The sequence below is a fragment of the Rhinopithecus roxellana genome, chromosome 13, assembly GCF_007565055.1.
Source record: "Rhinopithecus roxellana isolate Shanxi Qingling chromosome 13, ASM756505v1, whole genome shotgun sequence".
Taxonomy (NCBI): domain Eukaryota; kingdom Metazoa; phylum Chordata; class Mammalia; order Primates; family Cercopithecidae; genus Rhinopithecus; species Rhinopithecus roxellana.
In genome coordinates this window covers 15,792,788-15,810,256 of record NC_044561.1, presented here as the reverse complement: position 1 = coordinate 15,810,256, position 17,469 = coordinate 15,792,788, and the positions used below count along the sequence as shown (strand labels likewise).

General features: G+C 45.5%; 1 protein-coding gene across 2 annotated transcripts in view; it reads right to left on the bottom strand.

Annotated features, from left to right (window-relative positions):
- The window catches only part of LARGE1 (LARGE xylosyl- and glucuronyltransferase 1), a 634,203-nt gene that overhangs the window by 314,154 nt on the left and 302,580 nt on the right, over positions 1–17,469 (bottom strand). For both annotated transcript variants that reach the window (XM_010371404.2, XM_030915190.1), the window contains one exon: positions 3,410–3,533. In XM_010371404.2, coding sequence (XP_010369706.1) covers positions 3,410–3,533 — 124 coding nt within the window. The remainder of the gene's footprint in view (positions 1–3,409; positions 3,534–17,469) is intronic.

The following is a 17,469-nucleotide window of genomic DNA, read 5'->3' as shown; positions in this document are numbered from 1 at the left end:
CTGCACTCCAGCCTGGGCGACACAGCGAGACTCCATCTGCAAAAAACAAACAAACAAACACACACTATGGCCTCTATCTCACAGCAGTAGGAAACCAGGGAAGGTTTTACCCAGAGGAAAAGAGTGGCATGACTGCACTTGTTTTTGGAAAGCTGACTTTTGCTAATGAGAGAAAAGATATGGGGGAGGAGAGGTGAGCAGTGGTGGGAGGAGACTAGTCTGAAAAACACTTGCCATTGTGCTGGGGAAAGATCACAAAGCATGGACTAGGTAGGTGCAGTGGGTGGTGGAGCCACACTAGGATGTGATGTGGTTAGACCCGGGGCAAGAGAAAGGGACAAAGATGAGCTCTCAGTTCCGTATCAGCAACTAAGCAGATGGCGATGCCACTGCAGAGGGGGTTGTCAAGCTGGTGGAGTAGGCAGATCATGGCTTTGGAGTTGTTGATCTGGGTTATGTATAAACTAATACATAGACAGATGTATTATAATACATCTAATAGATCATGAAGTCAGGTCTGGGTTTTCATCCTGGCTTTGCCATAAATCATATTATTATTATGAAAAAATTACTTTTTATAAATACTTTCATACTCACTGTTGTACTGGATTCTGACAACGCTCTCAGGGGACTCAGGAATGTGAGAGAGATAGGTGGTTAATTGGTAGGGGAATAAAAAGCAGGTGTCAGGAAACTTCAATGAAGTCTTCAATAGTAGAGATCGGGTTAGAGGACAGGACTCTAGAGACAATATTCTTCTGAACGTATCAGATTGTATTTTCTAAATTATCATTTTTTAAGCTATGAAGGATTCATTTCGGATGTATTAAAAAAAAAAAAGCCAGCATGTAAAATAATAGACAGCTGGTCTCCCTGGATTAAAGTAGGCATGACAGAGTCAGAGCATCAGTGTTTCCTCCCCTTCTCCCCTTTCATCCGAGACCTCACGGAAGGGGCTTCCAGGAGGGAATTCCAGTCCACAGTACCTTACTCCTTCCACTTCTTAGCTATTGATGGATTTCACAACAGGCCACACCACCCAAGTGCATTTTAAGTCATTCTGGCCTTAGCTGCAAGTGGAATGAAGCATTTTTAAGAACCTGCCATGTTGTGTACACTGGGCCATCTTATCTCATCCCTTCCTTTGTGGCTCAGTCCCAAGCCATCTGAGAGCTGAGAGAACCAAGGTTCAAAACCAGTTAGAGAATTCTTCAGCAGTAAACCAGGACTTGAAATTAGTTTTTTCCCCAATCACTTTGTATTTTCTTTTCCTTTTTTCCTCTTTTTTTTTTTTTTTGGAGAAAAAAAAATGATACATTCATTTAGCCATGATCTTACCACTATGATCATACCACATCATACCGCATACCACTACAATCGTACCCCATGTCAGCTCTATCACCCAGGCTGGCATACAGTGGTACGATCATAGTTCACTGCAGTCTTGAACTCCTGGGCTCAAGTGAGCTTCCTTTTTCAGCCTCCAGAGTAGCTGGGACTACAAGTGCAGTCATCACATCCAGCTAGCTTTTTGTAGGGGCAGGCATCTCACTACGTTTCCCAGGCTGGTCTGAAACTCCTGGGCTCAAGTGCCTCCAGAGCACCTGCCTCAGCCTCCAGAGCAGCTTCGACTGACTACAGGTGTGTGCCATCATACTTGGATAATTTTTAAAATATTTTGTAGAGGTGGGGGGTCTCACTATATTGCCCCGGCTGGTCTCAAACTCCTGGGCTCAAGTGATCTTCCCGACCGCAGCCTCCTAAAGTGTTGGGATTACAGGCATGAGCCATTACGCCCAGCCCACTTCGGTGTCTTCCCTGTGCAGGCTCACAGGGGACGTGGCACTGGACTCCGACCGAAAGAAAGGCAAATGGTGAACGCAGTGGCAGAGGCATCCTTCGGAACCAGCTGCCGCTCCTCCTTCCAGGGTGCTTTTCCCCATGGTGTTGGCACTAAGACCCTGGGAGACAGAGTGGCTTGCTTTCACCTTAATTAGCGCAGCAATTTGCTAAATTTTGTTTTTCCCTTTTTAAGAGTGTTAATCAATTTTAGCTCAGAATAGATTGGAATGGCACGCAAATTACCACGACAATCCCCAAATGCTAAATTCTGAACATCTCCATCAACCTCAGAGCCTGAAATATGTGAAAATCGGAAACTCTGGCCTGCCAGCATGTCAGTGATCTATTAAAAATGTTATGGCTGTAAAATGAAAAGATAATGGTTTTATGAGGTTTGGAACAAGCAATTTGCCAGAGTCAGCTTCATGCTTAGGTGTTAAGTCCTTCCTAAGGTGATCGGAGACAGAGCATCAGTGTATTTCTGCAAAGTTACATGTTCCTCTAATCACAGCAATTTGTTAAATCCACAAGCATTAGCAGGTACCTACTATGCACCAGAAATACAGAAAAGAAGATGTGGCTCCTCTCCTCCTATCCCATTAAGAAGGGTCCAGTAGACAGAGAAGTGAACAAAAAATGTCTTCCTCTTTCCTGTGAAAGTCAGGTGTTTCTTAAGAGGAGTTGGCACCGCAGCTGAGTCCTGAACGATGAACAGGAGTTGTGGCAAGATAGGTGGGAAGGGCATATCAGATGGAAGGAACAGAATAAGCAAAGACTCAAACACAGAAGAGGGGGCAAAGGGAACCAGAGGTGTGCTCTGCTACTTAGAGTTAAAGGAATAGTAAAGGTTTACAGGAATGCCAGTGACAAGACCGGAAGTAGAATCAAGAGCCAGAATATTCAGGACTTCTTAATTGGTCTGTGGGTCTCAACATGATGCAAGCGAAATGGTACTACAAAAAAATTGTAAGGTGATGAGATGACCAAAAAGGTTTCATTTGGTTGAAATCCCTCCAGCCTGACATAACCTTTAATATTTATTCACCAGTGTCTTTTTAAAGCACATTCAAATATATTCTCGCATTTGAGTCTCTTAATTATCCCCATGAGTTTGGTATTTCATCCACCTTTTCTACTGATGAGAAAACAGGTCCAGCAGAGGTGCGTGGTTTACTTTGTGTCTTTTGACCAGTAAGTGACATTACGCAGATTTAAACTCCAGCCCATGGGGGTCTGAGTTTAGCACTTACTTCACTGGGTAATAGAACTCTCTAGATGACAGCTACCATAGACCACTTTCAGATTCTACACCAGAACAATGGCCTCCAGCGTCTCCACAAAGACTTGGTGGTCAAAACTCAGACCAAAGTGGATTCTGTGCACACAAAGTGGTTACTTTAATACTTTTGATAATAAAATCAAATTCTGGTGGCAAACAACCTCATTACGCCGTAGGCACTTTCAGTTAGGAGCTGAGATTTCTGGCATTGCTACAGTCTACTAAACCACAAGTAGTACCGCTTCCAGCTAGAGGAGATCACGGAGGTGCCTCCCCTCCTGCCCATACCTTGAGCTCGTCTGCATTGTAGAAGTCCACACGCACGGCGGGCACCATCCAGGTCTGGAAGAGCGTGGCCAGGATCTGCTCCGCAATGGAGTCAGCAATAAGGTGGAAGTGCAGAGGGTTCCGTCTGTGGGGAGTGTGAGAAGGAAGGGTCAGGCAGAGATGTAAGGCTCTTTGAATCACAGCTGCAAAAACACACTCTTCACAGTTCCTATGGCGGGGCTCCTTTCTAAAGGGAATTGCGAGAGTAAATCTGGCATGTTACAAAACCAGTACTCACTGGTGAGGCTGCAGGAGCTGAAAAGGAGAGAAGGCATCTCACCCAACCTCCGTGATTCAGAGAAGTGACAACCAACCACCGATCACTACTGACACCCAATTCAGGCCAAATGCCATACCTGTTATGAGGATATTCATTTTTTTCCTGAAAGTCGTAAGTAGAGCATGTGTTAACAATTTGGTCAACCTTTATATCTGCCACCTGGACTTATCAGCCTTAACGCAGAAACACATCAACATAGGGTAAGTTTTTTAGACTGGCTGCAGGCGGCTGGCAAGAGACTTCTCTCACAGCATGGTGTAAATTCAGTCTTCTGCTTGTTCCTCTCCAAAAGAAAATAAGGCTTTAAGACGGAGTCATCCGGAGATCCCATCGCCCAGTGTCAGCTTGCCTTTTTTTTTTTTTTTTTGAGATGGAGTTTCGCTGTGTCGCCCAGGCTGGAGTGCAGTGGCGCGATCTCCGCTCACTGCAAGCTCCGCCTCCCGGGTTCCCGCCATTCTCCCGCCTCAGCCTCCCAGTAGCTGGGACTACAGGCGCCCGCCACCTCGCCCGGCTAGTTTTTTGTATTTTTAGTAGAGACGGGGTTTCACCGTGTTAGCCAGGAGGGTCTCGATCTCCTGACCTCGTGATCCACCCTTTTAATATTTCTATAGCTTTTACTCATCCAAAATAGACCACTTTCAGATTGTATACCAGGCCAATGGCCTCCAGCCTCTACAGAAAGCCTTGGTGGCCAGAACTCAGACCAAAGTGGATTTTGTGCTAACAAAGTGATTACTTTAATACTTTTGGTAATAAAATCAGATTCTGGTGGGAAACAACCTCATTATGCCCTGAACACTTTCAGTTAGGAGCTGAGATGTCTGATGCTGCTTTTACTGAGGCAGCACCCAAAACATCAAAGAGCATTACGCAAGGGCAAAACTTCCGGAGTTAAATGGAAATGGGTTTCAAACCCAGGTCTGAAATTTATGAGTGGGAATCTTAAGCATGTCACTTACCCCTTTGCACTGCTATTTCTGCATTCTGGAAAATGTGGAGAAACACCTTCTCATAAGGCTGCTGTGTTGATTAAATACGATAAGAAGTGCAAACTATGGCACATCAAAAATAAACATGGGATAATAATCAATAGCAGATGTGCCCTAATGAGGAACCGGCTAGACACAAAACAATACGTCAGTCAAGAACTACTGGCATAAATACTATTGCGCTACTACAAGTAATGACATACAGCCTAATGCCATGAGTTACAGCGTAACTCATTCATGGCATGAGTACCGACTAGCAATAGAGCACTGTGGCAAATACAAAGATGAGAATGACCCGGCCCGCTGACCTCAAAGAGCTCATACTGCTCAGAGACAGATGAGCGCAGTTAAATATAAGCACGGCGCGGAATGTGATAAGGACTACAAAAGAACACAACGTTCCATGGGAGTAAAGCAGCAGCCAATTCTGACGGGGTCAGAAGGACGTGTAAGAGGAGAGGGAAGCTGTGCCCTAAAGGGAAACACAGGACTTTGACAAGAAGAGACGGCAGAGGGGATGCAATCCGAGGTGAGCAACAGGAGACAAAGGCTGGGCCCAGGGTGTATTAGGAGTGGGGGCCGGGGGTGGTGGGGCTTAGCAGGGCTCCACGGTTGGAGCAGAGAAGGATGGACATGAGAATGCAATGAAAGTTTAATTGAAACAGTCCAGACCGGGCGTGGTGGCTCACACCTGTAATCCCAGTACTTTGGGAGGCCAAGGTGGGCGGATAATGAGGTCAGGAGATCGAGACCATCCTGGCTAACACAGTGAAACCCCGTCTCTACTAAAAATACAAAAATTTAGCCAGACATGGTGGCACTTGCCTGTAGTCCCAGCTACCTGGGAGGCTGAGGCAGGAACACTGCTTGAACCTGGGAGGTGGAGACTGCAGTGAGCCGACATTGTGCCACTGCACTCCAGCCCGGGTGACGGAGCAAGACCCCGTCTCCAAATAAATAAATAATAAATAAATAAATAAATAAAATAAAAACAAACAGACTAGACCTCAGGGAGGTGTTGGGGGCAGGATGACTGGCTTTTTAGCTTCCAGCCGTCGGCTTGGTCACTCCCCAGCCCTGTCCTATGTTCCAGACATACAGACTCTCTCTCAGTTTCCCACCCCCTACCCTGTGCTGTCTCTCCACCCTGGGCCTTATCATGTTCAGCTTGCTCTGCAGGGAACTGTCCCGCAGTTGCTCATTCAATAAATCCTTACTGAGAACACCCCATTTGTCAGGGGATGAGCCGGATGCTGGGGGCCACAGTGGTGAGTCAGACACACCTGCACTGTCCCCATTGTCATGGAGCTCACAGTCTTGCCCACCCTGCACCTCCACGTTCAGTACTTGGTTATCTTAGTCCGCTTTAGGGCCACCATCATTTGCTCCTAGAATCCTTTCCTGACTCCCCATGTCTAGGTCAGGGGCCCTAACTGTTATCCCAGCCGTATGTACCCACCTACTCGTCCTTAGGTAGTGGTTGCCTGTCTACTTGTCTACAACCCCCCTGGGAGCTCCGCAAGGTTAAGGATCACATCAGATGTGTTCAAATGGACAGATCCATGATCTACAGCACAGTGCCTAGAAGACAGGAAGAGTTTAATAAGTGAACTGAATGGATCGATGGGTGGTGAGTTGTGGACAGATGAGGGGAACAGATGTAGACATGTCATTTAGGAGATCATCAGACTTGGGGGTGTGAAATGAGAATCTGATTAAAAGTGTTGGCCAGGTGCCGTGGCTCATACCTGTAATCCCAGCACTTTGGGAGGCTGAGGCGGGTGGGTCACCTGAGGTCAGGAGTTTGAGACCAGCCTGACCAACATGGAGAAACATGGAGAAACCCCGTCTCTACTAAAAATACAAAGTTAGCCAGACGTGGTGGTGCATGCCTGTAATCCCAGCTACTTGGGAGGCTGAGGCAGGAAAATCACTTGAACCCAGGAGGCAGAGGTTGCAGTGAGCGGAAATTGCTCCATCGCGCTCCAGCCTGGGAGAAACGCTGTCTCAAAGAGAAAAAAAAAAAAAAACCCAAACCAGTGTCTATGCCAGGAAGAGCGACAAGGAAGCTAAATCTAGAGGATTTCAGAAGAACAGATCTTAGATATGAGAAAAAAAAGAGAAGGAGGAGCGGAGGGCAACATTGGGGTTCCTGGGTGGGTGGCAACGGCTCCAGGACCAGGGATACGATGAGGAAGGCACTGTGGAGGAGGACATGAGTCTGGGATTGGGCACACCAAGCTGAAGGCGGGGGTGGCAAAGCCAGTGCTGTTGCTGAATAGGTGGGTCTAGACCTGAAGAAAGTCAACCCGCCATACACGTGACAGGTGCCTGAGGGTAATAAACTGAATGAACGAATCAAAAAGCAGTCAGCACTGCAGAATTTCCCCACGGGACCCACTGCGTAAAGACTGCAACTTTCCCATAAAATTATCCACGCTCACCACGCTCAGTGGAAAGGGGCATATCTTCCTTACAGCTTCCCTAAACGCCCTATAAGAAGCTGCCACTGGGCCGTGGTGATGTTTGGTGGCATGAAGGGACAATGCTGTGTTGGCCCATTGGCTTACCTGAGGGCCAAGTCAGAGGCAGTAGGACAAAGTCACTGGGATATAGATGGTCCATTTGGCCCTCACCGTTTCCACGACTGTCTCCCAAGGCCAAGTTGCCATAATGGAGTCTTATTAATGGAGAATGGATAAAGGTAAGCCTATGGCACGGTCAAGTTGCATGTTCATCTACAGTGGAGGGGCAGCTTAATTTGAGCCAGGGGGTGACAATAATAAAAGGCCCAAGCTTCTTGTATTTGCTCTAACGCATCATACTTCCCACATTTCTATATCTTTCTGTTCCCTCTCCATGGAATGCCCTTCCCTGCTTGGAAGCCCCATGAATTCCTGTCATTCTTCAAAATTCCCTGTGTAAGTCACCTCCTCCTGGAAACCTTCCGTGAGCCCTTCCTTGTGTCTTTCTCCCGCTAACTCTGCACCTCGTGTGAAAAGCTCACCTGCCATCTGTAGGAAGGCATTATGATACGGATTCAAACCGCTGGCTCCCTGTCCCTATTGTGAGATCACGGGGGACAGAAACCATCTTTTCATCTCCATCCACAGTATCCAGCAAAGAGCCTGGTGACTCATGGGTCCTCCACAGATACTCTTGTAAGAACAACAAAAAGCCAATGCCCCTCCTTCTGTTATCACTGTAACCACCATCATAGGAGGGCAGAAACAGTTGATGGCACACTCCGTTATCAAGAGTTCGGAGTTTGGGCTGTGTTCCAGAATGCCTGGCTTGGCATCCCGGCTGCAGTACCTGCTGAGTGACTATAAGCAAGTCACTTCATCTCTCAAGGCCTCAATTTCCTCATCTTCAAAGCAGGAGAGATCATGGGAAGCAAGGAATATTATATTGGATAATTGTGAGGATAAAGTGACATAATAAACATAAAGTGCTTAGTAAAGTACTACCTGATATATGGTAAGATTTCAATACAGGTTATCTATTATCAATATTAACTTACGATACTGCTTTTTTTTCCTCTACTACTTTTGCATCGACTGTTCGATGAAGTATTTTCAATTAGTTCTTCCAAGCACAGATAAAAAAACGGGCTGAATGAACAAATATCCAACAAAGAGCTATTAAGCAATAACTACATATAATTTACAACAGGGATATAGGTGATGAATGAGCTATGAGTGTTCTCTTCAGGCAGCTTGCAATCTTGGAGAGTCAGAGGAAGACAGAATACAAAAAAGGCCACACACATCAGAACATGGATTCGCCTCTGTGCTGGGCTGCCACACACAACTGCACAGCTTGAGAACGGCCCACTTCCCAGGGAGCCTTCCACAAAGACTAACGGGTAATAATGTGCAGGATACTCTTAGAATTAGATGGAGCACAACCTGCACAACCATACATGATGATTCTACAAGGAGGAGCACAAAAGCTACGTGGCGCTGAGAGTGAGAGAGATGATATTTTGGTAGTGAAGAATCTGGGAGGTTTCCATGAACTATGTGGCAAGTAAACTGGAGCTTTAAATGGGTAAAGGAAGAGGAGAGAGGGAGGTATTCAAGCAGGAAGTACAGGTGACCCTTGAGCAACACGGGGTTGAACTGTACGGGTCCACTTACCTATGGATTTTTTTCAACAAAACCTGGAATGGGAAACCCAAGTATACGGAGGGCTGATTTTTCCCACAGGCAGTGATATAGTTTGAGCACTTTTCCCCAACCAAATCTCACGTTGAAACGTAATCGCAAATGTTGGAGGTGGGGCCTGATGGTTAGTGTCTGGGTCATGGCAGCGGATCCCTCAAGGCTTGATGCTGTCCTCATGGTGTGAATTTTCTCAAGATCTGGTTATCTAAAAAAAGAGTGTGGCACCTGCCCACACTTTCTCTTGCTCCCACTCTCCTCTTGCATGTGATGTGCCTGTTCCTGCTTCACTTTCTGCCATAAGTAAACACTCCTTGAGGTGTCCCTAGAAGCCCAGGAGATGCTGGTGCCATGCTTGTACTGCCTGCAGAATCACGAGCCAATTAAACCATTTTTCTTTATAAATTATCCAGTCACAGGTGTTTATAGCAATGCAAGAACAGCCTAACACAGAAAAACTGGTACCAGGAGTGAGATACTGCTATAAACATATATGAAAATATGGAAGCAACTCTGGATCTGGGTAACATACAGGGGCTAAAAGAGTTTGGAGGGCTCAGAAGAAGACAGGAAGATGAGGGAAAGTCTGGAACTTCTTATAGACTGGTTTGATGGTTGTGGTCAAAATGCAGATAGTGACAAGGACAGTGAAGTCCAGGCTGACAGGTTCTCAGATGGGAATGAGGAACTTACTGGGAACTTGACTAAAAGTCGCCCTTGATATGCTGTAGCAAAGAACTTGACTGTATTGTGTCCATGCCCTAGAGATCTGTGGAAGTTTTAACTTAAGAAGGACAACCTAGGGTATCTGGCAAAGGAAATTTCGAAGCAGCAAAGTGTCCAGATAGAGGAGAAAAGAAATAATCTAAAAGTTGGAACTTAAAGAGGGAAGCAGGGTGTAAAAATTTGGAAATTTTGTAGCCCAACCATGTGGAAAAGAAAGAAAAGGCTTTTTAGGATGGCGGTGGAGTTGCGGGGAGAAGAACCCACAACTTGCTAGAAATATTTGGCATAACTAAAAAGGGGCAAGGTACTGACAGCCAAGACAATGGGAAAAAGGCCCTGAAGACAATTTTAAAAGTCTTCCAGGCTGCCCCTCCCATCACAGGTCCAGAGTCCCAGGAGGAAAGAATGGTTTCCTGGGCCAGGACACCATTGCCCTGCACCATCCTAAAAGGCTGCTCTGCATCGTGGCCCCTCCAGTTCCAGCCTCAGCCCAAAGGGCCCAAGATACAGCTCAGGCTGCAGCTTCAGAGAGTGCAAGCTATAAACCTTGGCAACTTCCATGGGGTGTTAAGCCTGTCAGGATGCAGAGTGCAAGAGGGAAGGAGGCTTGGCAGTCTCTACCAGATTTCAGAGAATGTATAAGAAAGCCTGGGTGCTCATGCAGAACCCTGCTACAGGGGCAGAGCCCACCAGAGATGTTCTATTAGGGCACTGCTTAGGGTATATGTGGGATTGGAGACCCCACACAAAGTCCCCTCTGGGACACTGCCTAGTGGAGCTGTGGGAAGGGGGCTACTATCGTCCACGTTCTAGAATGGTAGATCCACTGGCAACATGCACCTTGTGCCTGGAAAAGCCACAGGCACTCATCTCCAACCCATGAGAGGAGCTGCAGGGGCTATGTACGGCAAAGCCACAGGAGTGTACCTGCCCAAGGCTTTGGGAGCCTGCCCATTGCACCAGTGTGCCCTAGATATGGGACATGGAGTCAAGAATTATTTTGGAGCTTTAAGATTTAATGACTGCCCTGCTGGGTTGCAGACTTGTGTGGGGGCCTGTAGCATCTTTCTTTTGGCCAGTTTCTCCTTTTTGGAATGAAAGTATTGACCTCATGCCTGTACCACCATTGTATCTTGGAAATAAATACTGCGTTTTTTATTTTACAGTTTCATAGGTAGAAGGAACTCATCTCCAGATGGGACTTTGAACTTGGGACTTTTGAGTTAAGAATGGAATAAGACTTTGGGAGGCTACTGAGAAACAATGATTGTATTTTGAAATGTGAGAAGGACATGACATTTGGGGGGCCAGGAGCGGAATGATATAGTTTAGATATTTTTCCCCCACTCAGATCTCATGTTGATATGTAATCCGCAGCACTGAAGGTGGAGCCTGATGGAAGATGTCTGGGTTATGGGGACGGATTCCTAATGGCTTGGTGCTGTCCTCACAATACTGAGTGAGTTCTCACGTGAGCTGGCTGTTTAAAAGGGTGTGGCACCTCCCACCCTCTCTCTTGCTCCTACTTTCACCATGTGATATGTCTGCTCCTCTTCACCTTCTGACATAAGTAAATGCTCCCTGAGGCCTCCCCAGAGGCCAAGCAGATGCTAGCACCATACTTGTGCAGTCTGCAGAACTGTGAGCCAATTAAATCTCTTTTCTTTCTAAATTGCCCAGTATCAAGACCCCCCCCCCCCCCACCGCCTCCCGCAGAGACAGAGTTTCACTCTTATTGCCCAGGCTGGAGTGCAGTGGCACGGTCTTGGCTCACTGCAACCTCTGCCTCCTGGGTTCAAGTTATTCTCCTGCCTCAGCCTCCCATGTAACTGAGAATACAGATGCCCGCCACCACACCCAGCTAATTTTTGTATTTTTAGTAGCGATGGGGTTTCACCATGTTGGCCAGGCTGGTCTTGAACTCTTGACCTCAAGATCCGCCAAAGTGCTGGGATTACAGGAATGAGCTACCGCACCCGGCCTCAGGTATTTCTTTACACAAGAACCGTCTAACAGAGGTAGGTACCACAGGGCTGACTACACGACTTGAATATGTGCAGATTCTAGATACGTGGGTTTCCTGGAACCAATCCCCGCTGTATACCAAGGGAAGACTCTGATAGAACAAGAAAGGAACAAAGGTGGCAAAGTACAGAGCAGGTCTGTGAAAGAACAATAGTCATATTTGGGTGGATCATACAACAACATTTACTGGACACCTGCTTCATGCCAGAAATAGGGAGCATAAAAAGAAGAAAGAGAGACCACGTCTTCAGGACAGACTGGGCTAGAATGTGTGAGTTCCTAAGAACTGCAAATTGCATTCTGTCAGAGAAACAGCCAGACAAGGTTTGGAGGCTCGGCAGGAGCAAACAGAAGTTATAAATCTGGGAAGTTTTAACCTGGTTACAGAGCAGAAGTTGGACCAGTGTGGGGTAAGAGGAGCAAGCCCTAGAGAAAGATGCTGCAAACATTAGGATGGGGCTTCCTCCTCCAATCTTCTTCTGCCTCTGGTCTATTTAAAGCATCTCTCTAGAAGGCTGAGTAAACCCAGAAAGAAGCCTCAGCCTCACCTTTATGGCAATAGTAGGTGTCTGCATTGTCAAAGGGAATAGAGTGTCTCATTAGCTTCCCTGAGAATATGAAAATGCTTAATCAGAAAACACATGAGCCCCTCAGCCCAGGTGAACACCAAGACCTTGGCAGTTTGCTGACACTGTCTCAGCAATCAAAGGCGGGCTATCAGCAGCCTGTGTCTGACTCCTATCAGACAGCATGCTGGAGGGGTTCCATTAATATTCCACTTTGGGTACCATGATAAGAGTCTGGGCCCAGACTGCAGTTCCTGACAGTGGCCTTTTTCTTTTAGGCTCACCGAGCCATGGCACAAGCACCTGAAAATACCGCCCAAACCACCTTTCCTGGAGCTTCTGTGTGAGCCGAAATAGTTCCCCTGAGCTTTAACCTGTAAATCTGACTGCCAACCAGATGGCCCCACTTCCACATCCCACAGGTCCCTGGGAATCAAGAAATCCCCAGTTTCAATGCTACTACACACCAAGTTTCCAATGATTTGTGGAGTGTTTGTCTGGGACTTGTCTCTTCTTTCGAATATAAACTCCTTGAGGACAGAGACTGGGTCTTGCATTTACTGCTGCATCCTAGCTCCCAGAACACCGCCTGACACAGTAAGCAGGGGCCTGTGTTTATTATGCAGGACTGCATGGATGAGTGGCGTCCTCAATTTCCAAAACAGAAATCAGTTTTCCCTCTCTTGGTCCCTTATGCAAGTTTCCCCTTGAATTTCCTGCCTGGGTTAAAGGTGCCCCATTCACCCAGCCTCATAAGCTAGAAATGGGGGCACGCCCTGGGCCCCCTCCCCAGCTATATGCCACACACTCAATCAACCTCAAGCCCTGAAAGGCAGCTTAGCTTAATGGTTAGGAGCTGGGTCTTGAAAGCACAACTGCCTGTTTTTTTTTTTCTTAACTTGTTCATGTTCTGTCATGAACAAATGTTCAAACTTCGGAAAGCTTCTTCATCTCTGAGTCTCAGTTTCCAAATCTTCAAAATGGGCTTGATCACAATAGCTCCTACCTTATAGTTATTGTCAGATCGATTGAGCTAAAACATATGCAGCACTTAGAACCAGGACTGGCAGGAAGTGAGTAAATGTTAGCTTCATTATCCTATCCAACCTTGGGGATATCTCATGAATATATTCACTCTTTTTTCTCATGAATATATTCACTGTTCTTCTGACTCTCTTACTCTCTCTGATATATCCTCTAGCCCCTAAGCCATATGTTTGCTCTAATGTAATCACACAACCCCCTGCTCACTGTACGATATATAAGCCCCAGCCTCTTGCATGCAGCAAACAAGACCTTCCGCGATCTCACCCTATCTGTCCCTCAAAACTCATGTCTTCACACCCCTTCCTTAAACCCTGCACGCCAGCCGTTTCTCCCTCAGTTTTGCCTGTGACCAGCTCCTGCTCTTCCTGCAGGAATAAAGTCAAGAGCCACATCCCCAGGGAAACCTTCCAGGACCACCCCATCCAACACAGCCCCATCTCCCCCATCACTCTCCATCCCACTGTCCCGTCAAATTTCTTCCTAGCATTTATTACTACTGGAAATCTCCATGTTAACTTCCAAGACTATCTCCTACCCTCCACGAGACTGTCAGCTGTGGAGGATAGAGCCTCTCCAGCTTCACAAACTACCTCCTCTCTTGTTTACTCCCTCTACAACCCCAGTGCTTAGAGAGCATCTAGCTGGTCTTGGGTGCAGTTCCAGGGTTGAGCATGCTCTCCTGGCAGGCTTGTGCCCATGCTGTCGCCTTTTCCTGGACCATCTACACTTCACCCCACTAACTGCGTCTGGCCTTCTGTTCTCAAGTTAGACACCAAGGCTCTGAGGAGGCCATTCCACTGTGATAGATGCCCTTCTTAGTGGCTCCAGCTGAGTCTATGCTCAAACCTTAGTTCAGGTCTTTGAAATAATCTACTATTTACTTCTTTGTTCCCTGCTAGATGGAATCTTAGCATGGGTGCCTTATTTTGTTAATAACCTTATCCCTAGATTTTTCTTTTTTACAGCCCCTTACAGGTAAAAACACTCAGTGATTGTTTAAGGAAAGAATGAATAAATAATACCAAATGAATAATTACCAAAAAGATCCAAATGCCCTCAGTTTGACACCATTGCCAAAGAGATTCAAATGCCCACAGCTTGACACAATTACCTGGAAGTTAGGTACAGAGGCACTTAGAAAAAAATGTAGGAGCAAATCTTTTAACATTGGGTTAAGTAATTGTTTCTTAGATATGATACCTGAAGCGCAAACCATGAAAGAAAAAAAAATAGATTTCACTGAAATAATTTTTAAAAAACGCTTTCTCTCTTTCTGCTGTCTGCCATGTGAAGACACAGCAAGAAGGTGGCCATCTGCAAACCAGGAAGGGGGTCCGTCCCTACCAGAACCTGATCTCAGACCAGCACCCTGATCTCAGACTTCCCCAACTTTGGAACCATATGAAATAAATTAGTATTAAGACAAAAAAAAAAAAAGAGGAAGAAATTTTGTGCTTCACAGGACATGATCAAGAAAGTGAGAACTACCAGATAATATTTTCAAGCATATATTTGATAAGCAACTTGTATCCACAATATATAAAGATACTTTACAGCTCAAACAATAAAAGGACAAGTAAGCCAATAAAAATTGAGCAAAGGATTTAAATAACCTTTTCTCAAAGAAGATATACAAATGGCCAATAAGCACACGAAACGACACTCAACATCATTAATCATTAGGAAAAAGCAAATCAAAACCACAATAAGCTACTTACCCACTAGAATGGCAAAAAAAAAAAAAAAAAAAAAAAGATATATAACAAATGGTGATTAAGAATTTGGAGATATTGGAACCCTCAATGGTTACCGGTGGAACTGTAAAATGAAGCAGCTGCTTGGAGAAACAGTTTGGCAATTTCTCAAAAAGTGAAGCATAAAAATAAAAATATCTATAAAAATATGAAAACAGATGTCAACACAAAAGCTTATACAGAACATTCTTAGCAAAATTGTTCATAATAGTCAAGAAGTGGATGGCCGGGCACTGTGGCTCAGTAATCCCAGCACTCTGGGAGGCGGAGGCGGGTGGATCACCTGAGGTCAGGAGTTCAAGACCAGGCTGGCCAAGATGGCAAACCCTGTGTCTCCCAAAAATTAAAAAAAAAAAAAAAAAATTAGCTGGGCATAGTGGTGGGCACCTATAATCCAAGCTACTTGGGAGACTGAGGCAGGAGGACTGCTTGAACCCAAGAGGCAGAGGTTGCAGTGTGCCGAGATCGCGCCATTGCGCTCCAGCCTGGGCAACAAAGCAAGACTCTGTCTCAATTAAAAAAAAAAAAAAAAAAAAAAAGGCGGGGGGGGGGGACTGAAATGGCCATCAGTTGATAATGGACAATGCAATGGGGTATATCCATACAATGGAATATTTCTGGATAATTGAAATAACTGAAGAACTGATACATGCTACATCAGGGATGAACTCTGACAACATTCTGCCAAATGAAAAAAGCCAGTCCAAAAGACTAAATATTTTATGATTTCACTTCCATGAAATGTCCAGAACAGGCAAATCCAAAAAGACAGAAAGCAGATGAGTGGTTGGTATGAGATGGGAAGACGAGGAAATGAGTAGTATTGGGGCTGGGGATTTCTTTTTAAGGTTATAAAAATGCTCTGATATTAAATACCAAGGATAGTTGCACAATTCTGTGAATTTACTAAACAACCACTAAATTGTAAACTTTTAAAGAGCAAATTTTATCGTATTTACTTATTCATCTCACAGGAATAGGTAAATATTGGAATGTGCGTCTGACCTGCATATTTGGGAGAGGGAAGCAGGTCTGCTCTCCTTCTGTTTCTGGACTTCCTTCTCTAGGGGGATGTGCTAAGCAGTAAATGGTGTGCCCACGTGGGAAACCCTGCAATTGTCCAGGTTGGCCTCTGACCCGGAGGTAAGTCCAATTCATGGAGACATAAGTGAGAGCCCTATTTGTGGACACAGTTGAAAGAACATCCTGTATTCAAGACTAACAGCAATAAAGGAGACTATTTCATTCCTCATATGTGCGACTTCTGAGCCTCATTTCACATTTGGTTCCTAACTCAGGAAGGTAAGAAATCGTGTTAATGACAGAGCCCTGCAAATTCCAAAAATCAGCCAAAGCCTGTGAGTCTATATCCTATTCTCTTTTGTTCAAAGGGAGATTAGCAAGAGTTAGACAGATGTTAAGGACATATTTACACCAAAGAGAATTTCACCAACTGCAGATAATAAAAACTCATTCAGAGGAATAATTTTCTCAATATATGATTCAAGGCGATTCAGTTTTATATTTGTATAACATCTAAAATAGTCTTTTATGCCAGCTACCAGTTATAAATACATTTGCGAGCATTGCCTGAGGCCTATTAGGAAAAGCTTCTGCCTGGACGGGCCAGCTTGGGTACGCATCTTAACACAAAGTTACTCTCACCCAGATATTGCTTCAGACATCAAGTGTGGTCCACAGACAGACCAGACCACAATTCTACACCAAAGAAGGAAGCAAGGGTGTGCTTCTTCTCCAGTAGAGCCTGCAGACTTCACTCTTAATGAGCAACGCTCCTGCTGCCTCTGGTTTCCTTAACTGCTCCCTTGTTCCAGGCTGAGATGCAATAAATCTGGTACTACAAAGAGGCAAAGATGATTAAACCATTGCTTTCTTCCTGCCACTCTTTCTTATTTTGTCAGGATTGCCACGGTCCCTCCAAGGCAATCTAGGGCCTGTGTTCATTAAAATATACAAGGACATTTGAGCTGAAATAATCTTTAATTATTCAGTTTACAATGCAATGGTAATCTTAGGAAAAGAAAGCACCTGTGAGAGCAACTCGAATTCTCAGTGAATCTGTTGCACTTACAGATTTAATAGGACTCGTGTCAGAAAATCACCACAGACAGAATGAGGGGTTTTCAGTAAGTCTTTCATTTGAGAGTGGCCAAGTGCCTTTGAGGATATGGGAAGAATCAAGGACAAGTCAGTGCCGTATCAGAAAAGCTTTCCAGAAAAGAAGAACAGAGCAACTTTCAAGAAAAATCCAGGCCGGGCACGGTCGCTCACGCCTGTAATCCCAGCCCTTTGGGAGGCCAAGGCAGGCGGATTACGAGGTCAGGAGATCGAGACCATCCTGGCTAACACAATGAAACCCCGTCTCTACTAAAAAATACAAAAAAATTAGCCAGGCACGGTGGTGGGCGCCTGTAGTCCCAGCTACTCGGGAGGCTGAGGCAGGAGAA